Source organism: Oncorhynchus keta, chromosome 15 (assembly GCF_023373465.1).
Source record: "Oncorhynchus keta strain PuntledgeMale-10-30-2019 chromosome 15, Oket_V2, whole genome shotgun sequence".
Taxonomy (NCBI): Eukaryota; Metazoa; Chordata; class Actinopteri; order Salmoniformes; family Salmonidae; genus Oncorhynchus; species Oncorhynchus keta.
In genome coordinates, this window is record NC_068435.1 from 40886931 (window position 1) to 40912896 (window position 25966).

The following is a 25966-nucleotide window of genomic DNA, read 5'->3' on the forward strand; positions in this document are numbered from 1 at the left end:
TGACTGAGGATCCAAAATGGCACCCCTTTCCCTTTAGTGCACTGCTTTTTACAAGGGCCCATAGAGTGCAATTTTGGATGCATACAGTATGTATAAGGAGTTTAAAGCTGTATGAAGACACATGGCCCTGGTATTCTTGTGTTAGTCCAGGTTCCTTTCAAAGCTCCACAAAAGGACAATCTCCATGGATAAATGCAGGACTTTCAGTAGTCCTGTATGTTACTTACTGAGCATAACTACACAATTCTTCTGCTGCCAACTACCCTGACCCTCTATCCCCTTCAAGCTCCAACTAAGGATACATTCTAAATGGCATCCTATTTCCTAGAGCCATAGGGCTCTGGTCAACAGTACTGCACCATACAGGGAATACAATTACCATTTTGCACACACTCAAACTTAGTGAAACCCACTTCCTCAGATCATAATACTGTAATAGTTTATAAGATAATGACAGCAGGGTTTGCATGCCAGCTATTATAATACACTTTGTGGCAGATGGCTTTCAGGGTACTCAAGGACATTTAAGAGGCTCAAAGTAATTTGTTAAACAGTATATGATAATTGAATTACAACACAGCTGCATTGATCCGACTAGGATGAGAATGTCAACACTTGTTAAACGTATCCCCTTGATACTAATTCTATTCATGGTAACGATGGGGAAAGGACTGAACTGTTTGTGAAGTTCACTAGACAGTTTTAAAATCAATTCAAAGAAATTAATGTATGCATGCATGAACTAGGTTTCATTGATGTTGATCTCAGTCAAATAAATCTTATGTAAAAGGAGGGTCTGAGGCATAAATAGGATGTACATAAAATCAGATACAAAAAAAAAGACTACTATTATCTTAATGTGCAGCCCAAATTGTTACGGGGAATTCTGCAGACCCCTCTGACCATCTAGTCCTCAGAATTCATTCATCCTCTCCCATATTCTGTCCTCTCCCTGGCCATGACTCCTGTTGCCTAGGAAACAGCGGGGACCTCACCATGCAAGGGAACAGGCCTGAGCTCTTTAGTGCCACCATGTGGACAAGATAGATTTCATCCTAGGGACTGGTGAAGTGGCAACTAATCTGAATACAGTATGAGCTCTATTTGTATTTCTTGTGACAACACCCATAGAAGGAAATAGAATTCGCTCAAGCAAATGTATCGGACCTCCCCTTTTCCAGAAATTAAAATGACCCTACAACTACGCATGCATTGTCCTATTCAGGACATTGTGGAATTGGTAAATAAAGTGTCTCAGTTAGAAGACATTACTTCAGTTATAAAAGCAACCGTAGCAATTAGGTACTGTTATAACACCTTTATTAATTTGAGCTTAAGAATACACAAAAAAAATGAAATACAACTCTAAAAAAGAAAAGAAATAAACAACCCCAATCCCCCAATGCTCAGAGTACCACGATTTTTTCGTTCAAGGCGATCTGTGCTTGAGTCAGATTCGATAGATAGGTCACCATCAACAGGTCCTGCAAATAGTAAAAGGTATACATTTACACAAACGTCATGAGGACTAGGGACAAATACAGTATGTTTTAGAACTGTTCAACAATTCTACAGCTCAGGTGCTGTACGTACCGAGTGTCTGAGTCGGAGTGCTGATTTTAGAACAGCTCCACGCAGTCCATGTAATCGTATTAATTGTGATCTAAAAGCCTAAACTGATGCTAAATCAGCACTCGGAGACACTTGATAAAAACAGACCCATATCCAAAGGAGGCATACTCACGTTGATGTTGGAGTTGAGCATGGTCTCAAAGTCCTCTGCTGTGATCTTAGGAACTTTGTTGACCAGATCCATCAGGTAACGTCCAACACTGTTATCGGCTGTCTGTTTACCAGACTGAAACAGCCACAGAGAGAAAAGTATTTCAGAAAACTAAGCTATACGTCGCTGTAAACACTACCCAGAGCTATCTATAACATATCATGCAGCTGACATCTACACACAGATCACTCCAATAGCGATGCAAACAGAGACTACCGACTGAAAACCCGAGCACTACGGGCCCTAGTCAAAAGTAGTGCACTACATAGGGAATAGGGTGCAATGTGTCATCCCCATTTATAGGCTCTGTGTATGTACTCACCAACACATCCTCTATGTAGGTCAGTACCGTGGCCAGCATGTCCTGAACCCGGCCAGCAGCCCCGCCAACCTGGCAGAGGTCAGAGGTCAGTCCATTGGTGGTGTTAGGAGCATCTCTCGTCCTCTCGAGAAGGTCAACTGGAATATAAAGACCATTATTTACCATTTATCAAGGAGTGTTCCATTCCCCCTCCAATGTAACATATGACATAAATAAACTATGTCCAAGAAAGACACAAATTGGGACATAGACAAGTTAAATGGACAGAAAACATGGCAAAGAGAGAACATTCTTACTGCCTATCCTCTCAGTGTCGTAATATTTGTATTTCACACTCAGAGGGGTGAACATCACACCGACTGTCTTTCCCAGCACACCCATCTGGGCACTGTCAGAGGAAACAAAGCAACGGAATAAGAATTATTCATTTAATGTATAAAGCAGGGATTCTCAAACTTTTGTGAAAGCAAATTCATCAGGAACCCCCTCAATCAGAACAACTCAAGTGATATAAAAAATATCATAAAGGAGTTTTACGATGACTTCGTGCAGTGCATTTTTTCAAACCCATTTCCTGAAATTCTACACATTTTGTCATGGGCAGAGAAAACATTGCAGTTTTAAAGCTTAAATGGGAGAATATATTAATTATTGAGTTGAAATATATATAATTGGTGGAGTACTGTGGATACCAATATCCTTGTGAGCCTCCCAGACCCATGTTGAAATTCTTTGCGTCAGCAATAGCTTTCCAATGGACAAACACGTAATGAGACAGAAGTGCGACTGGTTGTGAGGGAAGTCACTGACCTGAGGTAGGCGCGGATGTTCATCTTGCCACTCTGCAGGGCCGTGTCCATGGTCAGGTGAATGGGGTTTGTGGCCTCTCGGCTGTAATACTCATGGATCAGCACAGAGTGTTCCGTAATCTCAAAGCCAGTGGCATACCTGATGAAGGAGAATGGTTTCACTTTAGAGCAGAGTTCTAACTCCAGCATAGGCTTTTGGACACAGAACCACATTTTCATTTAGGGAATGTACCCATTCCATTAGATTGAATACATTACATTGGGTCATTAATTGTTAGTACTGGCATGAGACAAAAGCTTTACTGGATGAGAGTAGGAAAACATTGGCCTACTCACCATCCGACGATGACCTCGCTGGGTGACACCCTCTTATGGAGCTCATACATGTTCTTGGCAAACTCCATGTCAACAGCAACCTGTCACCATCACAAAGAATAGAAGTGACACTTCTAGTTTCACATGTACCAACTTTACTCATTTCTACTTTACAGAGATCGATAGACAGCATCCGTTTCTACTCACCTCATCTTCAGACTCATTGTGGGGGACAGAGAAACAGTTGGTGACCTCAACAGAGTGCTTGTCAATGGTACCTTAGGGAAACAAGAATGCAACAAGTTATCATACTATTGTGTTTATGGGGACAAATAAGTTCAACTACTTCAAGTCCTTCTGTTCACCTGACTTAGAATTCCTTACAATCAAATGTCAACTGCATTATCTACCAAGAGAATTCTCTTCCAATTATAATCACACCCTAAATTCATTCAGCATATCGATTGTGCGATCCCAGTCTGCTGGCCGGTAAAAACCCTGGATCATTGTTATTCTAACTTCCGCGACGCATATAAGGCCCTCCCCACCCTCCTTTCGGGAAAAGCTGAACATGACTCCATTTTGTTGCTCCCTGCTTTTAGACAGAGACTAAAACAGGAAGCTCCCACGCTCAGGTCTGTTCAACGCTGGTCCGACCAATCTGATTCCACGCTTCAAGATTGAAGCAATCACGTGGATTGGGATTTGTTCCGCATTGCGTCAAACAACATTGATGAATACGCTGATTCGGTGAGCGAGTTTATTAGCAAGTGCATCGGCGATGTCGTACCCAGAGCAACTATTAAAACATTCCCAAACCAGAAACTGTGGATTGATGGCAGCATTCGCACGAAACTAAAAGCGCGAACCACTGCTTTCAACCAGGGCAAGGTGACCAGAAACATGACCAGCTATTCTCCAATGGCTCAGACACAAGTAGTATGTGGCAGGGTCTACAGTCAATCACCGATTACAAAAAGAAAACCAGCCACGTCACGGACCAGGATGTCTTGCTCCCAGACAGACTAAACAAATTCTTTGCTCGCTTTGAGGACAGTGCCACTGACACGGCCCGCTACCAAAACCTGCAGACTCTCCTTCACTACAGCCGACATGAGTAAAACATTTAAACGTGTTAACACTCGCAAGGCTGCAGGCCCAGACGGCATCACCAGCCACGTCCTCAGAGCATGCGCAGACCAGCTGGCTGGTGTGTTTACGGACATATTCAATCAATCCTTATCCCAGTCTGCTGTTCCCACATGCGTCAAGAGGGCCAGCATTGTTCATGTTCCAAAGAAAGCTAAGGTAACCGTGCTAAACGACTACCCCGTAGCACTCAATTCCGTCATCATGAAGTCAGTCATCATGAAGTGCTTTGAGAGACTAGTCAAGGACCATATCACCTCCACCCTACCTGACACCCTAGACCCACTCCAATTTACCAATCGGTCCACAAACGACACAATTGCACACTATCCTAACCCATCTGGACAAGAGGAATGCCTACGTGAGAATGCTGTTCATCGACTACAGCTCAGCATTTAACACCATAGTACCCTCCAAACTCGAGACCCTGGGTCTCGCCCTGTGCAACTGGGTCCTGGACTTCCTGACAGGCCACCCCCAGGTGGTGAGGGTAGGTAACAACATCTCCACCTCACTGATCCTCAACACTGGGGCCCAACAAATGTGTGTTATGAGCCCTTTCCTGTACGCCCATGACTGCGTGGCCATGCACGCCTCCAACTCAATCATCAAGTTTGCAGACGACACTACAGTGGTAGGCTTGATTACCAACAACGACGAGACAGCCTACTGCGAGGTGGTGAGGGCCCTCGGAGTTTGTCAGGAAAATAACCTCACACTCAACGTCAACAAAACAAGGAGATGATCGTGGTCTTCAGGAAACAGCAGAGGGAGCACCCCCCGATCCACATCGATGGGACAGTAGTAAGTTAATTTCCTCAGCGTATACATCACGGACAAACTGAATTGGTCCACCCACACAGACAGCGTGGTGAAGGCAGCGCAGCAGCGCCTCTTCAACCTCAGGAGGCTGGGGAAATTTGGCTTGTCACCAAAAACACTCAAACTTTTACAGCGGGCTGTATCACCGCCTGGTACGGAAACTGCTCCACCCACAACCGTAAGGCTCTCCAGAGGGTAGTGAGGTCTGCACAACACATCACCGGGGGCAAACTACCTGCCCTCCAGGACACCTACACCACCCGATGTCACAGGAAGGCCATAAAGATCATCAAGGACAACAACCACCCGAGCAACTGCCTGTTCACCCCGCTATCATCCAGAAGGCGAGGTCAGTTCAGGTGCATCAAAGCAGGGACCGAGAGACTGAAAAACAGCTTCTATCAGCTCCTATCTCAAGGCCATTAGATGCTAAACAGCCACCACTGACAGAGTGGCTGCTGCCAACATACTGACTCAACACCAGCCACTTTAATATTGGAAAAATTGATGCAAAAATTGTATCACTTAAACTCATATATATATATATATATAGTGCTCGATACCATCTACGGCATCTTGCCTATGCCGTTCTGTACCATCACTCATTCATATATCTTTATGTACATATTCTTCATACCTTTACACTTGTGTATAAGGTAGTTGTTGTGAAATTGTTAGGTTAGATTACTCGTAGTTCCGACAATGCAGTAATGACCAACAAGCACAAGCATTTAGCTACACTCGCATTAACATCTGCTAACCATGTGTATGTGACAAAGAATGTGATTACTAACTAGCTAGCAACGTTTCAACTAAAAAACATTAGAATATTTGGTAAAATCGTAAGTTAAATCAGAGCTTTGGTAGCTAGTTAGGTAGCTATAATTGTCAAGATGTGAGACTGACAGGCACTAGCTAGCGAGACATGCCGCTGTAGCTAGAAACTAGCTAGCGAGGCATACAGCTGTAGCTAGCGAAATATACCGCTGTAACTAGCGAGACATACCGCTGTAACTAGCAAGACATACCGCTGTAACTAGCAAGACATACCGCTGTAACTAGCAACTAGCTAGCAAGACATACCGCTGTAACTAGCAAGACATACCGCTGTAGCTAGCAACTAGCTAGCGAGACATGCCACTGTAGCTAGCAACTAGCTAGCGAGACATGATGCTGTAGCTAGCGAGACATACCGCTGTAGCTAGCGAGACATACCGCTGTAGCTAGCGAGACATACCGCTGTAGCTAGCAACTAGCTAACGAGACATGACGCTGTAGCTAGCAAGCAAGATATACCGCTGTAGCTAGAAACTAACAAGCGAGACATGCCGGATTCACTGCGCTTCGAATACATTTTCTTTATAGCTACGTTTCGGAATAAATGTAAAGTACCAAGCAAGGTTCCAATCACACGACTCGCTCCCTCATTTCTCCGTTCGTATGAGTCACCGATGGAGGCGAGAACGACAGGGTGAATTTTCACCACTGGTCCGTACACCGACATCTTGAGAAAATAAATATATATTACACTTACGGTAGTTTTATATGCAAGTATTGAAAGGTGCGTCACCTGCTGCATTGGAGTTCGCATTGCACACAGAGGCAACGCTATATGAAAAAACACTTAAAGTAGTAGACTATAATACATGTGATTAAAAATTAAATGCATCGGAAGACCAATTAATTTAGAAAAATACTATCGATTCGTTTATTTTAAATGATGCTAGGCAATGTGGCTGTCCAGGAGAAAAACATAGTTTGTTTCACATTAAATTGATATGAATTCATTCATTTCCTAAACGTCATCCTCCACAACACGAACACCGGTATGGTCTACTGCAAGCCTATTGAATAATAGTGACGGTGATGACGACAGCATCCCCTCGACCGTCACGTCCATGATCTAACACCTGCACAGTTTAAGTGATTAATACAACTCTATCGGACGCGGATCGGTGGTGCTGCTTGCACTGTCTATGCCCAATGATCGGTATAGACGAACTGCCACCATCTTAAAATCTTTGAAAACAAAGTAGGAAAATACAATAATTGGCTATTTGTCAATACTAAAGGGATGTTTCTATAATTAGCCCGCTTCCAATTGAGGATAACATCTACAAAAAAAACAGTCGTTTGGTTGGGGTTGCCTTTGTTTCCTGGTGAGAGAGGAGAGACTGAACTGATGCTTCGTCGAACACCCACCCGATCATCAGAGTTGATGGTAAACATAAAAAATGGGTAGAATTGAACCTAAGCGGACGATCTCCGAGGCTCAATATTGGACCATCGACTCATCTATCTGTAAGGTCCTTATAAATAAAGCGATGGGATAAAATATATTAGGATAATCTTGAAGGTAGCGCTTTAGGCATCCATTGTTAACATGAAACACGATGATTATTCATATTAGAATGACATTTGCCTGTTTGCTGTTTTGTGTTCTTATAGCTATGTATTACATAATACATTAAAAGTGGTATTGTACCTTTTCTGAGTAAGAATAGCCTTCTTACTCCGTCAAAAATATTCCTGTAATCTATGACACAATATTCCTGTAATCTACATCTATGACACACACAGACACACACACACTCCCCTCCCCATTATAGAATTACATATTCCATAAATATAGATTATTAGACTGAAAGTAATGGGATAGGTTGAGTAGATAACGTATATAAGGACAGACATCCCAGTATGCAAAATGACGTTGAAAATACTTATTTTCCAGACATTGAAGTTACGCTCATTTTAGGTATGGAATGGAAGGTGAAAATACGCATTTTCCGGATGTTGAAATCAGGTTCATTTTTGGTTCAGAATGAAAGTTGAAAAGACTTTAATTTACAAACATTGAAAATACTTATTTTTTGGTCATTGATTCTATGGCCAAATTTCAACTGCACACACATTCTCAATGAAGTAAACATTATAGCCCAATAAGGATGTTTAAATCCATGACGAAAGAGGAGCCAATTGAAGATTGTAACTTAAAATATTAATTATTGCTCCTGTTTGTCACATGCACTCACATGCACTTATGTTAGCTTATTCGAAAGCTTTAAAACTTGCCACGATTGTGTTCAAAGGAGTCTGACCTAACGAATAAACCAACAAGACCACGGACTACCAATATTCTGAGTAACGGTTAACAAAAAAATATTGCTATGACTGTGATATGTTGTTTGTTCAATGCACTGAGTCGCTCTGGAGTGTCTGCTGAATGACCAAAATGTCGATGTGAAAACAGAAAAAATCTGTCCTAATCATAAACATCTAGTGTTTCACAAATGTAAATAGCACAGTTCAGTACAGTAGAGCACAATGCAGTACAGGAAAGTTGAGTTTTATCCAGTATAGTAGAGCAGTACAGTAGAGTTTAATTCAATACAGTACAGTAGAGTTTAATTCAGTACAGTATAGTGCAGTACAGTTTAGTTCAGTAGAGTACATTCGACTAAAGTAGTGTACAATACAGCACATTATACCGTACTATACTCTACTATGCTCTACTGTACAGGGCACAGTAGAGTAGACGTCTATGATTGGTTCATATTTTGTCCGGTTTAAAAATAAATAAAAAAGACAGGACCAAAAAAAGATGCCCAAAAGACATCGCCGTTGGTCAGTACTTATGGGTTGGGTATTGAGGACAATTTAGTGAGGGACATATTCTGCTCCCCAAATGGCACCCTAGTTACTATAGTGTGCATTACTTTTTACCCTGGCTCATAGGGAATAGGGTGTCATTTGGGATACAGTTAATCAGTATAGTGAAGGACATCAGTTCTGCTCAACACTAGCCCTACAGTCCCTTTATATATTTTTTTTACTGAAAGCAGAGCACTTTAAATGCCCCACTATTCTATGATCTCACAATAATAATGTGAATCAATTTCCCCATCCTTGTTTTGTTTCCCAGGACCTTGACGGACAGAACCCGATTAAACAGTCAATAACCATCGGACAGAGTCTGCCATAGGAATACATCGAGGACCCAGGAACACAAACACACACACCATCATTCCTGATGGCGCTTGAGAACTCTGTTTTCACCTTGAGCCCCGAGTCCCTCTCTCCCCCCGTGGTGGAGAAAGGGAAGGTGCTGGTGGAAGAGGCTTCCGAGGTGATGGTGTCCACCGGAGTATTTCATGTGTCCGAGGAACTGGGCCATGTGGTTACGACAGATACCGCCCATCCCTCCGCTAACAGATCGTGGAAGTCCAAGCTGGCAGAGAGGCAGGCAAATGCAGCATCTGATGAGTATGTTAAGAAGCTGCCTCGGGTGATGGAGAAGGAGAGGGGCAGATTTGGCTGGGGTGAGTAGTAGTGCTGGTAACTTTAACTGTGTCCCATATGGCAGCCTATTGGCATCCCATAGGGCTCTGGTCAAAAGTAGTGCACTATATAGGGAATACGGTGCCACAGTAGTCTGCAGATAGGGGGTTATTGACTATGCACTCTACTATTTTTCTCTCCCTCCCCCTTCACACTTACACATTGCGTATTGGCCGAACATGTGTACTTTCTCCCTCCCTATTCTCCTTCCCCAGTTTCACCTCCTCCTCCAGCATCTCTTCCTCCTACTCCTGTGCAAAATGGCTGTTCCTTTGGTTTCTCCCTCAGTGATTTGGATATTCTCACAACAACCCCTCTGTCTTCTTATTACTAAGTCCCTTTAGTTCTACTGTCGATATGTCAATGTAGTCTTTCTCATCTATCTGACTCTCTCTCTGTCACTCTCTCTCTCTCTCTCTCTCTCTCTCTGTCTCCTCTCTCTCCAGCTAAGAGACGTAAGAGGCAGCGCTATGTGGAGAAGAATGGCAGATGTAACGTGTCGCATGGCAACATGAGGGAGACGTACCGTTATCTGACAGATATCTTCACCACCCTGGTGGACCTCAACTGGCGCTGCTCTCTCTTCGTCTTCGTTATGGCCTACGCCATCACGTGGCTCTTCTTTGGAGCCATCTGGTACCTGATAGCTTACCTCAGGTGAGAGAGACAGAAAGCAGGCGAGGACAGCACTCATACGGAGCATGCCAGGGGACACTTGGGATACGTCCCAAATGACACTCTATTCTCTATTATCCGCTTAGACCCAAGCACTTTTTTAGGGTGAGTCCCAAATGGCACCCTATTCTCTAAACACCCTATTCCCCTATGGGCCCTGGCCAAAAGTAGTGCACTAGGGAGGAGAGTGCCATTTCAGACACATCCACGGTATCTCTGTCTGAGAGAATCACTCTAGATCAGGGGTCCCCAATTACATTCAGCTGTGGGCCGATTTGTCTTTGAGCAGACAGTCTGGAACCCAGAACATAGTGATGAATAATTTGAACACTGCAAATTGACTGCAAGAATCCCAAACAGATATAGTATTTGACAAAAACCGTATAAATTCAAATCTTGATTACATTGGGATACAATCACATACGCATTTAGGCATACAGTCTTTTATGTCCAACAATGAAAATTCTGATAAATAATAAATACATTTTGCTCTGAAAACTTGAGGGCCAAATAAAATCACTGCCTATTGGGAAACCCTGCTCTAGATGATGTAATTTCTTCTCTGTAAAGCAAGTGAAAGTATATTAGTCAATGGATAGTTTTTTCACATCCTACATTTTTGTCGCCTCTTTGCTTCTCCCCCTCTCTCCCCTTCACTCTCCCTCCTGCCTCCCACCCAGAGGGGATCTAGATCATCTGGAGGATGAGACATGGACACCGTGCGTCAACAACGTGAACGGATTCATCTCGGCCTTCCTCTTCTCCATTGAGACAGAGACCACCATCGGTTACGGCTACCGTGTCATCACTGACCAGTGTCCAGTGGGCACCATGCTGCTCCTGCTCCAGGCCATACTGGGATCTATGGTCAACGCCTTCATGGTGAGACTCATGGACTGCATCTCAAATGGCACCCTAATCCCCATATAGTGCTCTACTTTTGACCAGAGCCCTATATAGTACAATAATTTTGACCAGAGCCCTATGTCGTGCACTAATTTTGACCAGAGCCCTATGTAGTGCACTAATTTTGACCAGAGCCCTATGTAGTGCACTAATTTTGACCAGAGCCCTATGTAAGTGCACTAATTTTGACCAGATCCCTGAGGCTTCCCCTCAAAACATTTGAAGAAAAAAAGAAACAATTATTTATGTGTCGTTTCTCTTTGTTTCATGATTTTCCTTCAATTCACAAGAGGCTGAATGTATCTCATTGGATAAAGCATCCGAGCGAGCGAAACAGCGCCCCTCTGTCTCTGTATTTGTAGCCCATCTATTTGAAGCTGTTTGGTCAAAAAGGGTAGAACATTTTTTAAATATATTTTTTATTTCACCTTTATTTAACCAGGAAGGCCAGTTGAGAACAAGTTCTCATTTACAACTGCGACCTGGCCAAGATAAAGCAAGGCAGTGCGACAAAAAACAAAAACACGGAGTTACACATAAACAAATGTACAGTCAATAACACAATAGAAAATCTAGGTTACAGTGTGTGCAAATGTAGAAGAGTAGGGATGTAAAGGCAATAAATAGGCCATAGAGGTGAAATAATTACAATTTAGCATTAACACTGGAGTGATAGATGTGCAGATGATGATGTGCAAGTAGAGATACTGGGGTGCAAAAGAGCAAGAGGGTAAATAACAATATGGGGATGAGGTAGTTGGGTGTGCTATTTACAGATGGGCTGTGTACAGGTGCAATGATTGGTAAGCTGCTCTGACAGCTGATGCTTAAAGTTAGTGAGGGAGATATAAGACTCCAGCTTCAGTGATTTTTGCAATTTGTTCCAGTCATTGGCAGCAGAGAACTGTAAGGAAAGGAATCCAAAGTAAGTGTTGGCTTTGGGGATGACCAGTGAAATATACCTGCTGGAGCGTGTGCTACGGGTGGGTGTTGCTATGGTGACCAGTATACTGAGGTAAGGTGGAGCTTTGCCTAGCATAGACTTATAGATGACCTGGAGCCAGTGGGTTTGGCGACGAGTATGTAGTGAGGGCCAGCCAACGAGAGCATACAGGTTGCAGTGGTGGGTAGTATATGGGGCTTTGGTGGCATTGTGATAGACTAGATCCAGTTTGCTGAGTACAGTGTTGGAGGCTATTTTGTAAATTACATCGCCGACGTCAAGGATTGGTAGGATAGTCAGTTTTATGAGGGTGTTTGGCAGCATGAATGAAGGATTCTTTGTTGCAAAATAGGAAGCCAATTCTAAATTTCATTTTGTATTGGAGATGCTTAATGTGAGTCTGGAAGGAGAGTTTACAGTCTAACCAGACACCTAGGTATTTGTAGTTGTCCATATATTCTAAGTCAGAACCATCCAGAGTAGTGATGCTAGTCGAGCAGGAGGGTGCGGGCAGCAATCGGTTGAAGAGCATGCACTTATTCATTTAAAAGCAGTTGGAGGCCTCGGAAGTAGTGTTGTATGGCATTGAAGCTCATTTGGAGGTTTGTTAACACAGTGTCTAAAGAAGGGACAGAAGTATACAGAATGGTGTCGTCTGCGTAGAGGTGGATCAGAGAATCACCGGCAGCAAGAGCGACATCATTGATGTATACAGAGAAAAGAGTCGGCCTGAGAATTTAACCCTGTGGCCCCCCCAATAGAGACTGCTAGAGGTCCGTACAACAAGCCCTCCGATTTGACACACTGAACTCTATCTGAGAAGTAGTTGGTGAACCAGGCGAGGCAGCCATTTGAGAAACCAAGACAATTGAGTCAACCTATAAGAATGCGGTGATTTACAGAGTTGAAAGCCTTGGCCATGTAGATGAAGACGGCTGCACAGTACTGTCTTTTATCGCTGGCAGTTATGATATCGTTTAGGACCTTGATCGTGGCTGAGGTGCACCCATGATCAGCTCGGAAACCAGATTGCATAGTGGAGAAGGTACTGTGGGATTCGAAATGGTTGGTGATCTGTTTGTTAACTTGACTTTCGAAGATTTTAGACAAGCAGAGCAGGATGGATATAGGTCTATAACAGTTTTGGTCTAGAGTGTTTCCCCCTTTGAAGAAGGGGATGACCGCGGCAGCTTTCCAATCTTTTGGGCATCTCAGAGGATACAAACAAGAGGTTGAATAGGCTAGTAATAGGGGTTGAAACTATTTTGGCGGATCATTTTAGAAAGAGAGGGTTCAGATTGTCTAGCCCAGCTGATTTGTAGGGATCCAGATTTTGCAGCTCTTTCAGAACATTAGCTGTCTGGATTTGGGTGAAGGAGAAGCTGTGGGGTGGGCTTGGGCAAGTTGCTGCAGGGGGTGCTGAGATAACAATTAAGTACCTTACTGTGATTGTTTTTAAATCAAAATGCTCAAAAAGAAACCAAAATAGCTTCTTAGCAAAGATACATTTCTCAAGCTAGAATGTTGCTAGGACTGTCTGGGAGTGGTCTTATTGGGGAGGGAAAATTTAAACTAGCTGTTATTGGGAGAGAGTTATGGAACTCTCTTTTTTATTGGTCTATTAACTGATTTACCACCTGGTTATGACACCAGGCAGACCAAAACTCCATCCCACCAAGACAGGTTGAAATTTTAGTCTGTCTTTTCAAAGAGCATTATCATAATGTTTCCAATTTCATAGTATTATTCCAAACTCAGAGTCAGTGGTGTAGTGGAAGGTTTACGCAGGTATTATGCCGTAGACCCACTTTTTTTGTGGGCATTACGTATACCCATTTTTTTTATCCCCACGATGCGATACCTAGTAGTGTAGTGGAGGGATATTCAGCATCAACGAATAAGGCTGATGGAACAGATCACAATGTTTTGCTTAAAATGTAGATAAATTATTATTTCTTCACATTTTAAGCACAACAATGTGCACACGGAGCTAGGCCTTTGTGCAAATGTTTGAAAATACAAGGTGCAGGAAAATGCGCGCTATCATGGACAGAGATGGGAATATCATTAAAAATATAGAAAGAGAGGATAGCTAAAGATGCAACAACTATCATGGACAGAGATGGGAACATCATTAAAAATATAGAAAGAGCAGAGATCTAAAGATGCAACAACTATCATGGACAGAGATGGGAATATCATTAAACATATAGAAAGAGCAGAGATCTAAAGATGCAACAACTATCATGGACAGAGATGGGAATATCATTAAACATATAGAAAGAGCAGAGATCTAAAGATGCAACAACTATCATGGACAGAGATGGGAATATCATAAAAAATATAGAAAGAGGGGAGATCTAAAGATGCAACAACTATCCTGGACAGAGATGGGAATATCATTAAAAATATAGAAAGAGCAGAGGTCTAAAGATGCAACAACTATCATGGACAGAGATGGAAATATCATTAAAAAAAGAAAGAGGGGAGATCTAAAGATGCAACAACTATCCTGGACAGAGATGGGAATATCATAAAAAATATAGAAAGAGCAGAGGTCTAAAGATGCAACAACTATCATGGACAGAGATGGAAATATCATAAAAAAATATAGAAAGAGGGGAGATCTAAAGATGCAACAATTATCATGGACAGAGATGGGAATATCATTAAAAATATAGAAAGAGCAGAGATCTAAAGATGCAGCAACTATCATGGACAGAGATGGGAATATCATTAAACATATAGAAAGAGGGGATATCTAAAGATGCAACAACTATCATGGACAGAGATGGAAATATCATTAAAAATATAGAAAGAGCAGATATCTAAAGATGCAACAACTATCATGGACAGAGATGGGAATATCATTAAACATATAGAAAGAGCAGAGATCTAAAGATGCAACAACTATCATGGACAGAGATGGGAATATCATTAAAAGTATAGAAAGAGCAGAGATCTAAAGATGCAACAACTATCCTGGACAGAGATGGGAATATCATTAAAAATATAGAAAGAGCAGAGGTCTAAAGATGCAACAACTATCATGGACAGAGATGGAAATATCATAAAAAATATAGAAAGAGGGGAGATCTAAAGATGCAACAACTATCATGGACAGAGATGGGAATATCATTAAAAATATAGAAAGAGCAGATATCTAAAGATGCAACAACTATCATGGACAGAGATGGGAATATCATTAAAAATATAGAAAGAGGGGAGATCTAAAGATGCAACAACTATCATGGACAGAGATGGGAATATCATTAAAAATATAGAAAGAGCAGATATCTAAAGATGCAACAACTATCATGGACAGAGATGGGAATATCATTAAAAATATAGAAAGAGGGGAGATCTAAAGATGCAACAACTATCATGGACAGAGATGGAAATATCATTAAAAATATAGAAAGAGCAGAGATCTAAAGATGCAACAACTATCATGGACAGAGATGGAAATATCATTAAAAATATAGAAAGAGGGGAGATCTAAAGATGCAACAACTATCATGGACAGAGATGGAAATATCATTAAAAATATAGAAAGAGCAGATATCTAAAGATGCAACAACTATCATGGACAGAGATGGGAATATCATTAAAAATATAGAAAGAGGGGAGATCTAAAGATGCAACAACTATCATGGGCTGCTAATCTGACAAGGATAATGCCTTTGGATGCTAGACAAGGAAAGAAAGTTGATTTGAAAACCAATAGAACAAGAGCACATGAGGAAATATTTATAAAATAATTGCTTCCACGTTTCTATGGTTGAATTTTGGCTATAGGCTACTTTGTAACAAGAAGTAAGACATGCCTCATAATATGAGGTAAAACGCCCAGGTTTCAAACAATTAAGGAACAGGAGAAATATAGCGATGCTAACGATAAGCCTAACCATCTTCTGGTAGATGGAAATGCTTTTCCAAAAACCTTCTCAATTAAATGTTAAAGGGAAACTTAAAATGTTTAACTTCATATGTGAAAATGGCGCATTTCAATGCTTTGTAAGTAAAAAAAGATAGAGGACAATAAGTGTTTTCAATGAGATCATCAACCAATTAGGAGATAATTAGGAGGAGATTAGTAGGCAATGCCTACTCATAATTGGTTAAAATCACACGACTCACACCGATGATGTCATTGGAAACACATCTTTCTCTGTCTTTTTTTACTACAAAACATAGAAACGTGCAATTTCACCTACAGTACCTTATGTTGATGTTGGGGTGGTGCTGGCAGAATCATATTGTGATTGTTTGCATCAAACCAGTGACCATGTGTTTTGAAAACTCCCTCTCATGTGCGCTACAGAAACACAGCAAACCAAACAACAGGGCCTAACTACAATCAAAAATGTACATTTCTTAAATTTTTCCCAGACCTCAAAAGTGGTCTCCTGATGTGGTTTAAACATTGTTGTGGACAAAGAACATCCAATTGAGTTTTTTTTTCTATTGAAAAAGTGTAACCTTGAGAGCGAAAACCTTAAAAAAAAAAGTGAAAATCTGTGAGTATCTGACTCAGTTGATAGTCTCTATTTCAATAGTAGGCCGCTATTAGCCTACAAAATGGGTGGAGGCTGTTGAGGGGAGGACGGCTCATAATAATGTCTGGAACGGAGCAAATGGAATGGCATCAAACACATGGAAACCATGGAAACACATGGAAACCATGGAAACCATGTGTTTGACGTATTTGATACCATTCCACTTATTCTGCTCCAACCATTCCTCCCCAATTAAGGTGCCACCAACCTCCTGTTGCCTACTTGCACAGTATTGCTTGGGTTGGCCTGGCTGTGAAAGACCAATATGAGATTTATCATTTTAGGTAATTCAGAGTGTATGTCACTAAATTTTTCACACAGGGCACCTTTCCTTTACTGGGCTGGCCGTTTGGGGTTTTTGGGGCAAAATTGGAGAAGTATACCCACGTCTCCAGGCACCACTGCACCACTGCTCATAGTGTGGAAATATACATTGAGTGAACAGAACAGTAGAAACACCTTCCTAATATTGAGTTGCACCCCCTTTTGCAGCCTTCAAAGGTGTTCCACAGGGATACTGGCCCATTTTGACTCCAATGCATCCCACAGTTGTGTTAAGTTGGCTGGATGTCCTTTGGGTGGTGGCCCATTTCTTGATACACACGGGAAACTGTTGAGCATGAAAAATACAGCAGCATTGCAGTTCTTTACTAACTCAAACCAGTGCGCCTGGCACCTATAGCCATACCCCGTTCAAAGGCACTTACATATTTTGTCTTGCCCATTCACCTTCTGAATGGCACACTATACAATCCGTGTCTCAGTTGTCTCAACCCTTAAGAATCCTTCTTTAACCTGTCTCCTTCCCTTCATCTATACTGATTGAAGAGGATTTAACAGGCAACATCAATAAGTGATCATAGCTTTCACCTGGATTCACCTGGTCCGTCTATGTCATGGAAAGAGCATGTGCTACTAATGTTTTGTACACTCAGTGTATATAAAACACAGGAAATCACTTTTTGACTGCACTTGGCCTTTAAGTAATCTTTTTCTTCATCTTTTGATCAGGTGGGGTGTATGTTTGTGAAGATCTCTCAGCCCAATAAGCGAGCGGAGACCCTGGTTTTTTCTAAGAATGCAGTGATCTCTCTGAGAGATGACAAACTGTGTTTGATGTTCCGGGTGGGGGACCTGCGCAGCTCCCACATTGTAGGGGCCAACATGAGGGCCAAACTCATCAAGTCTAAACAGACTCAGGAAGGTGAGGCTAACATACCATCCATCGCCATACAAGGTATGCATCCCAAATGGCACCCTATTCCCTATATAGTGCACTACTTTTGGTCAAATGTAGTGCACTGTATGGGGAATAGGGTACCATTTGGGATGCAGGTATATCTTTTCACATAATCTGTTTCTGTATATTATGGAAGCTTTTGGAAAGTATTCAGACCCCTTTACTTTTTCCATTTTGTTACGTTACAGCGTTATTCTAAAATTGATTAAATTATATATTTTTCTCATTATTCTACACACAATAGCCCATAATGACAAAGTAAAAACAGGTTTTTAGAAATGTTTGAACATTTATTGAAATGAAAAAAACTGAAATACCTTATTTAAGTAAGTATTCAAACCCTTTGCTATAAGACTCAAAATTGAGCTCAGGTGCATCCTGTTTCCTTTGATCATCCTTGAGATGTTTTCTACGATTTGATTGGAGTCCACCCGTGGTCAATTCAATTGATTGGACATGATTTGGAAAGGCACACACCTGTCTATATAAGGTTCCACAGTTGACAATGCATGTCAGAGCAAAAACCAAGCCATGAGGTCGAAGGAATTATCCGCTCCGAGACAGGATTGTGTCGAGGCACAGATCTGGGGAAGGGTTCCAAAACAATTCTGCAGCATTGAAGGTCCCCAAGAACACGGTGGCCTCCATCATTCTTAAATGGAAGTAGTTTGGAACCACAAAGACTCTTCCTAGAGCTGGCCACCCGGCCAGACTGAGCAATCTGGCGTGAAGGGCCTTTGTCAAGGAGGTGACCAAGAACCAGATGGTCACTCTGACAGGGCTCCAGAGTTCCTCTGTGGAGATGGGAGAACCTTCCAGAAGGACAACCATCACTGCAGCACTCCACCAATCAGGCCTTTATGGTAGAGTGGCCAGGCAGAAGCCACTCCTCATTACAATTTACATGTCAGCCTGCTTGGAGTTTGTCAAAAGGCACTTGAAGGACTCACAGACCATAAGAAACAAGATTATCTGGTCCGATGAAACCAAGATTGAACTCTTTGCCAAGCGTCACATCTGGAGGAAACCTGGCACTGCTCATCACCTGGCCAATGCCATCTCTATGGTGAAGCCTGGTGGTGGCAGCATCATTCTGTGGGGATGTTTTTCAGCTGCAGGGACTTGGAGACTAGTCAGGATCGATAGAAAGATGACCGGAGAAAAGAGCGCTCAGGACCTCAGACTGGGTCGAAGGTTCACCTTCCAACAGGACATCGACCCTAAGCACACAGCCAAGACAACGCAGGAGTGGCTTCAGGACAAGACAGAGGAAATCTGCAGAGAAGAATTGGAGAAACTCCCCAAATACAGGTGTGCCAAGCTTGTAGCGTCATAGTCAAGAAGACTCGAGGCTGTAATCGCTGCCAAAGGTGCAACAAATTATTGAGTAACAGGTTTGAATACTTATGTAAATGTGCTATTTACATAAGAATGAGCAAAATGTTATAAAAAAGTTTTTACAATCCTGTCTCAGAGCTCTGCTGGGAATTCCTTCGACCTCATGGCTTGGTTTTTGCTGCACTGTCAACTTTGGGACCTTATGTAATGTTTTCAACCTCGTGTTGCGTTTCGGGGTCACGACTAGTCATAAACTTTGGCTGCAGCATGTTTTATACCCCAGGGTAGGAAGGGCATTCCCATCTTTATGACACGCTCTCTGGGTTCCCTGGGGCGTAGCTAGTTACGAGGCAAGGTATTATAAATTGCTATGATCTCGTTTAGACAACTAAAATCACAGTCTTATCGTCACTAAAACATTCTCTTTCATCTGGATATTTTCTACACAACAAAGTTTGTAAACATCACATACATATTATGAAAACTCTTCAAGTTAGAATGTTTTCTTTATAAGGTCTTCATTTAACTGTTAATAACATAACAAAATCAACATTTTCATATTACATCTGTCATTGTCACCACCATTTTGGCTGATGAAATATAATGTCACAAAGTCCATTTATTGCATGTTACAGTTCTGAGGTAGAATCTCCATAAGGCCCAAACAGACATTCCAGTCCCCCCCCCATCAATCCCTCTATACCTCTCCCCTCTTTAGGAGGGAGAGATAACTCTGTAGAACCGTGATCCGCTTTCAAGTCAAGGGGTATGAATACTTTCTGAAGGCACTGATATATACTACCGGTCAAAAGTTTCAAGGGTTTTTACTCATTCAAGGGTTTTTCTTTATTTTTTACTATTTTCTATATTGTAGAATAATAATGAGGATAGGTTTGGATTTATGAACTTTAAATCCTTATTAATCATTAGTTGTAATAGAGAAATGAGGGGTGCTAAAACCCTTAACCTCTGGTGTAGCCCCTCGGCTATCTGTAGGAGGAAAGTATATGGTGGGGGCAATTATGCTTGGAATGTAGTAAGTGTAGGGAAAGTGATCACATGTGACAGGCATTGGTAAGGGGAGTGAGCCATGGATTAGTGAGATCAGGTGAGTTCACGTTAAGGGAGAAATAAACTTTTATGGCCCGTATCACGTCGTGTCCTGCCTAGCAGTACAAATAAAATGTGTAGGAGGAGACAGCCTAGGAGAAAGGGTTAAATATCACTGCTTGTGTGAAAAGGTTTTTGTCTAATGCAGCTGTATTGATCTTCTGGGAAGAATCAACTTGGTTTAAGCTTTCATATTGTCCGTCAAGTTTTTACTCTGAGAATTATAACCTAACAGTGAAGACATCAATACTATGAAATAGCACATATGGAATCATATAGTAACCAAAAAAGTGTTAAACAAATCAAAATATATTTTGAGATTGTTCAAATAGCCACCCTTTGCCTTGATGACAGCTTCGCAAACTCTTGGCATTCTCTTAACCAGCTTCATGAGGAATGCTTTTCCAACAGTCTTGAAGGAGTTCCCACATACGCTGAGCACTTGTTGGCTGCTTTTCCTTCACTCTGTGGTCCAACTCATCCCAAACTATCTCAATTTGGTTGAAGTTGGGTGATTGTGGAGGCCAGGTCATCTGATGCAGCACTCCATCACTATCCTTCTTGGTAAAAGCCTGGAGGTGTATTTTGGGTCATTTTCCTGTTGAAAAGCAAATTATAGTCCCACTAAGTGCAAACCAGATGGGATGGCATATCGCTGCAAAATTCTGTGGTAGCCATGCTGTTTAAGTGTGCCTTGAAATTCAAAAGAAATCACTGACAGTGTCACCAGCAAAACACATCCACATCTCCTCCTCTATGCGTCACGATGGGAACCACACATGCCGAGATAATTCGTTCACCTACTCTGCGTCTCACAAAGACATGGTGGTTGGAACCAAAAATCTCAAATTTGGATTCAACAGACCAAAGGACAGATTTCCACCGGTCTAATGTCCTTTGCTCGTGTTTCTTGGCCCAAGCAAGTCTCTTCTTCTTATTGGTATCCTTTAGTAGTGGTTTCTTTGTAGAACATTTTTCCATGAAGGCCTGATTCACGCAGTCTCCTCTGAACAGTTGATGTTGAGATGTGTCTGTTACTTGAACTCTGTGAAGCCTTTATTTGGGCTGCAATCTGTGGTTGTTAACTTAAATGAACTTATCTTCTGCAGCAGAGGTAACTTTGGGTCTTCCTTTATTGTGGCGGTCCTCATGAGAGCCAGATTCATCATAGTGCATGATGGTTTTTGCGACTGCACTTGAAGAAACTTTAAAAGTTCTTGACATTTTCCGCATTGACTGACCTTCATGTCTTAAGGTAATGGTGGACTGTCATTTCTCTTTGCTTATTTGAGCTGTTCTTGCCATAATATGGACTTGGTATTTTACCAAATAGGGCTATCTTTTGTATACCACCCCTACCTTGTCACAACACAACTGATTGGCTTAAACGCATCAAGAAGGAAAGAAATACCACAAATGAACTTCTAACAAGGCACACCTGTTAATTGAAATGCATTCCAGGTGACTACCTCATGATTGAGCTGGTTGAGAGAATACCAAGAGTGTGCAAAGCTATCATCAAGGCAAAGGGTGGCTACTTTGAAGAATCTCAAATCTCAAATATATTTTGATTTGTTTAACACTTTTTTGTTTTGTACATGATTCCATTTGTGTAATTTCATAGTTTTGATGTCTTCACTATTATTCTACAATGTAGAAAATAGTCAAATTTAATAAAAACCCTTGAATTAGTAGTTGTGTCCAAACTTTTTACTGCTACAGTATATGCATATTTTCTGGTCACAGATTAATCCTAGTCCTGGACTGAAAACCTAGCCCTGAAGGTCTTATAAGTCACTTCTCACCTGCTCTCTCGTGCTCCCTCTCTCCTCATCTCACCCTGCCTCTCCATTTCTCCCCCTCTCTCGCCTGCCTCTAAAGGCGAGTTTATCCCTCTGGACCAGACAGACATCAGTGTCGGTTTTGAGACAGGGGACGACCGCCTGTTCCTGGTGTCTCCACTGGTCATCTCCCACGAGATTGACCACCACTCGCCCTTCTGGGACATGTCTCAAGGCCAGCTGGAGAAAGACGACTTCGAAATGGTCGTCATCCTGGAGGGAATGGTGGAGGCCACTGGTTAGTCCATGATCATGTTCTCATGATCTATTATGAGACTGTTGTATAGTGTGGTGCACACACAGATATCCTGCAGACACACACACACACACAGTGAATTATATGATACCTATGGGTGCACCATGCTTTGAAAGTGGAAGTGACTTCACCGCCCACTGAGAAAATTTTTGCTTAGTCATCATAGTAGCTGAAGGTGAGCTGCCAGGGAAGGTTAATACAGTATGTGTTCTCACTATGGGTGTGTGTGTGTGTGTGTGTGTGTGTGTGTGTGTGTGTGTGTGTGTGTGTGTGTGTGTGTGTGTGTGTGTGTGTGTGTGTGTGTGTGTGTGTGTGTGTGTGTGTGTGTGTGTGTGTGCCCCCAGGTATGACGTGCCAGGCGCGGAGCTCTTACCTGGCAGATGAGGTCCAGTGGGGTCACAGGTTCAGCCCTATGATGTCACTGGCCGAAGGGTTCTTTGACATCGACTATGGCGCCTTCCATCAAACCATAGAGGTAAGAACACACAAACACACAACACTCCAGAAAGAGGAAAGGCTGAAAGCAGCAAGGGCCGCGGTGTGTTGGGGCTCCCGAGTGGTGCAGCGGTCTAAGGCACTCCATCTCAGTGCATGAGGCGTCACTATAGTCCCTGGTTCGTATCCAGGCTGAATCACATCTGGGCGTGATTGGGAGTTGCATAGGGCGGCGCACAATTGGCCCAGCGTCGTCTGAGTTTGGCCAGGATAGGCCATCGTTGTTAATAAGAATTTGTTCTTAACTGACTTGCCTAGTTAAATAAAGGTTAAATAAAAAGTGTTAGCGATCACATGCTGGATGCGGTGGCGATTCAACATGTGGAAATAAACAGCTGCTTTTAATCATGTACCTGGCTATGTACATCACTACCACTAGAACAAAACAACACAGTTGAACCGTTTGCCCCTCTGGTGTGTTTCCTCTTTTACTCTTGTCATGTCACAAATGATTTTACCCTGATTTTGAAAATCTTCTTTCAAGTTGTGTCTGTTAACTGCAGCTCATACCTATTTTTCCCTTAGGTGGACACACCCTCCTGCTCAGCGCACGAACTCTCATTGGCTGCGGCCCGATTGGAGGCTCATCTGTATTGGTCGATCTCCAGTAAACTGGATGAAGAGAAATGGGAGGGATCTTCTCTGACCAACCAATCAGGAAAGCAGCTAGACAATGGGAAAGGAGGGGTTGTTGGTCCCACATTTATTGTCGGAGAGATCACTAGAATACAAGAGCAGTCAGGACCAGGAGAGTTGAATGGTTGTGTCACCACCGACCAGTCAGAATCAGAGGCCTAAAGTAGATCTGGTAGAGTTCCAAAATGGCGCCCTATCCCCTATACAGTGCACTACTTTTGATCAAAGCCCTGTACTATATACGGAATAGGCTGCCATTTGGGACATACTTTCAATCAATGTCATGACAGGAGGACCCACAACTACAGTACTGTAAATGATTTTTAGCTAATGTATAATATACAGCCTAGAACATTTGTTCCCAAGGGAGAGATGGGTGGTTTAAAAAGGCTCATTGTTACTTCATTGCTTTGTTTAATAACACTGACTAGAAATGACAAATTATATCAATTACATTTTGTCTTTATGATGTTTAATTCTTACCATGAGCGTCTGTGCTACACTAGAATTATATTATATCTTCTATTGTTATTGCTCTAATCACCTCTGCCAATATACATGATATTAATTAATACACTGTTATTTAAAAGAATGAAGTATTGACAATTCTTAGTCAGGAAATAGGATGTTCAGCCAGGTAGGATACTGAAATGTTCAGAGACATAGAAAGAGCAGCTTGTTTTGGAACATTCTGGAACGTTCAGAGGCGGAAAGAGAAGCATGTCATGTGTTGGCTGAATGGGAGAGACAATGTTTAAAAAGGAAAGATGTATTACAGACAATGGGATAGTGTGATAGAAGAGACCACGTATGTTTTTCACTTTAACGTGTATCGAGGATACAAAGGAATAAATTGAAATGGTATCTCTAATAGATAGACGTGTACATTAAGAATGGATGACGTTATAAAACAACCTCCGTTTTGTGACTCTAATAGATGTAAAATAATTTCTGTGTTCACTTAAATGTTCACATCACAAGTACTGTAGCTTATCGCTGACCCCATCCCAATAGGGTGAGTAGTGGAAGGAGTCATCTGACAAGTTTTGAGATAAAACCAAGCATTTGCTCTCTTGGGAATGTTTCAGTGCGCAATTAAATATCTTCTTTCGCCAGCCTCATAGGATTTAAGCACAACAATGTCCTGCTCAGCTCAGCCCAACCTCCTGCTTCTGCTGCTGTGTACATTTGTGAGCATTTTTAATATAGAAAAATTCATTCTATAAGAATTAATAAACTATATTCCACACCAACTTTCTTCATCTTTACCCCTCACTTTTATCAATGTGGTCTTTATTGTAGTTTTTCACTGTTAATCATTTGGGGTATACTGTTGCATTGAACAATTTCACTTCTGTCTATCCATTTGTCCAACAATTTGTTTTGTGTGAGACAATCTGGGTTAGAGACTATTGGCAATACTTGACAAATCAGATGTTGCCAGTTCACTCAATGTGGCACAGCATCTGTGAAAAGAGACTAGTGTACCAGTTCACCAATCCCTAGGATGAAATCCCTATCTTGTCCTCACGATGGAACTGAAGAGCTCAGGCCTGTTGACTGCCACAGTGAGGGGTCCCCGCTGTTTCTTAGGCAACAGGGTCATGCTCAGGGAGATGGTCATCACTAGTTACCACAGCCACAAAGTTAGAATTATGGCAAAACCCCACCTATGTGTACAATTTCTATTCTTAAAATATGATTTGAAAACTAACCCTAACCACACTGCTAACCTTAAATGAAGTCCAAAAAGTTTTTGTTTTCATTCATTTTTATGATATAGCCAATTTGGCGTTGTGCCTCTAGTAGCAAGTGACAACCCAGTGAGAGAGAAGAACATGGGAGACGAGAGGATGAATTCTGAGGACCAGAGAGTCAAATGAAATCTGAGGACCAGAGGCTCAAAGAGAGGTGTGCTGAATTCTCAAGAATTCCTAAGCACTCCTGTATATCTGAAAATAATAAGTTTAACAAATATGGTATTTGCTTCACCTATCCTGTCATTTCAGATCTGAGTACGAGTTACAGTCTGACAATTTCTGTTTTACTCATATAATTAGAACGTAATAGTATCGTTCTATGCTTTTCGCCACTCCCACTTGTCTAAAAGGAGACGACGTCGTCACGGTCACCATGGCATCGACAAAAAAAACTGAGCAACCGTCTCCCAGGAAACAGCAATAAGACCAACACTTTCCCCGTTTTTGGGACTGGCACATCATGCTGTCGCTGTGAACGTATTTTGTTTAGACAAAGTTGATTCGCCTATTTTAGGTACACTGAGGTTATATTAGCCATCAAGTTTAGCTCGAGAATGTAAGTATCCAGCGATATTGTTTGTTGCAACATGCTAGCTAGCAGTAACTGACTTTGCCAGGGAGGGAGCCTTTGCTCGAGCACGTGAATTATTTCACAAATGGGGGGGTCAT

The 25966-nt window shown here is 41.9% G+C and overlaps 2 protein-coding genes across 5 annotated transcripts; one reads left to right on the forward strand and one right to left on the reverse strand.

Moving 5' to 3' along the window:
- Positions 1-1303: 1303 nt before the first annotated feature.
- On the reverse strand, positions 1304-6748 carry LOC118394934 (eukaryotic translation initiation factor 3 subunit F-like). Its single transcript, XM_035788638.2, has 8 exons — positions 6593-6748; positions 3437-3507; positions 3251-3330; positions 2916-3053; positions 2402-2493; positions 2106-2242; positions 1745-1858; positions 1304-1484 (listed from the first exon to the last, which is right to left on the reverse strand). Exons 1-8 carry the CDS (start codon positions 6702-6704, stop codon positions 1407-1409), a joined length of 822 nt encoding a protein of 273 aa, XP_035644531.1. The 5' UTR covers positions 6705-6748; the 3' UTR covers positions 1304-1406.
- A 102-nt stretch (positions 6749-6850) lies between these two features.
- LOC118394932 (G protein-activated inward rectifier potassium channel 3) lies at positions 6851-24790 on the forward strand. Of its 4 annotated transcripts, none has more exons than XM_035788636.2 (8): positions 6851-7556; positions 9123-9519; positions 9985-10195; positions 10894-11095; positions 17633-17825; positions 22191-22388; positions 22751-22881; positions 23427-24790. In XM_035788636.2, the coding sequence occupies exons 2-8, from the start codon at positions 9231-9233 to the stop codon at positions 23697-23699; spliced, it is 1497 nt and encodes a 498-aa protein (XP_035644529.1). In that variant the 5' UTR covers positions 6851-7556; positions 9123-9230; the 3' UTR covers positions 23700-24790. The 4 variants fall into 4 exon arrangements, with proteins under 4 accessions (XP_035644529.1, XP_035644530.1, XP_035644526.1 ...); XM_035788637.2 differs by having other exon boundaries at positions 6851-7506; XM_035788633.2 differs by having other exon boundaries at positions 6851-7501.
- Positions 24791-25966: the final 1176 nt, after the last annotated feature.

Excerpts from the sequence above, each read along its gene's own strand:
- LOC118394932 (XM_035788636.2), top strand. The coding sequence starts at position 9,231 with ATGGCGCTTGAGAACTCTGTTTTCACCTTGAGCCCCGAGTCCCTCTCT. Across the intron at positions 9,520-9,984 it reads GAGGGGCAGATTTGGCTGGG|CTAAGAGACGTAAGAGGCAG; the intron begins GTGAGTAGTAGT and ends CTCTCTCTCCAG. Across the intron at positions 11,096-17,632 it reads CTATGGTCAACGCCTTCATG|GTGGGGTGTATGTTTGTGAA; the intron begins GTGAGACTCATG and ends TCTTTTGATCAG.
- LOC118394934 (XM_035788638.2), bottom strand. The coding sequence starts at position 6,704 with ATGTCGGTGTACGGACCAGTGGTGAAAATTCACCCTGTCGTTCTCGCC. Across the intron at positions 2,494-2,915 it reads AACATCCGCGCCTACCTCAG|TGCCCAGATGGGTGTGCTGG; the intron begins GTCAGTGACTTC and ends TTCCTCTGACAG. Across the intron at positions 1,859-2,105 it reads CCTACATAGAGGATGTGTTG|TCTGGTAAACAGACAGCCGA; the intron begins GTGAGTACATAC and ends TGGCTGTTTCAG.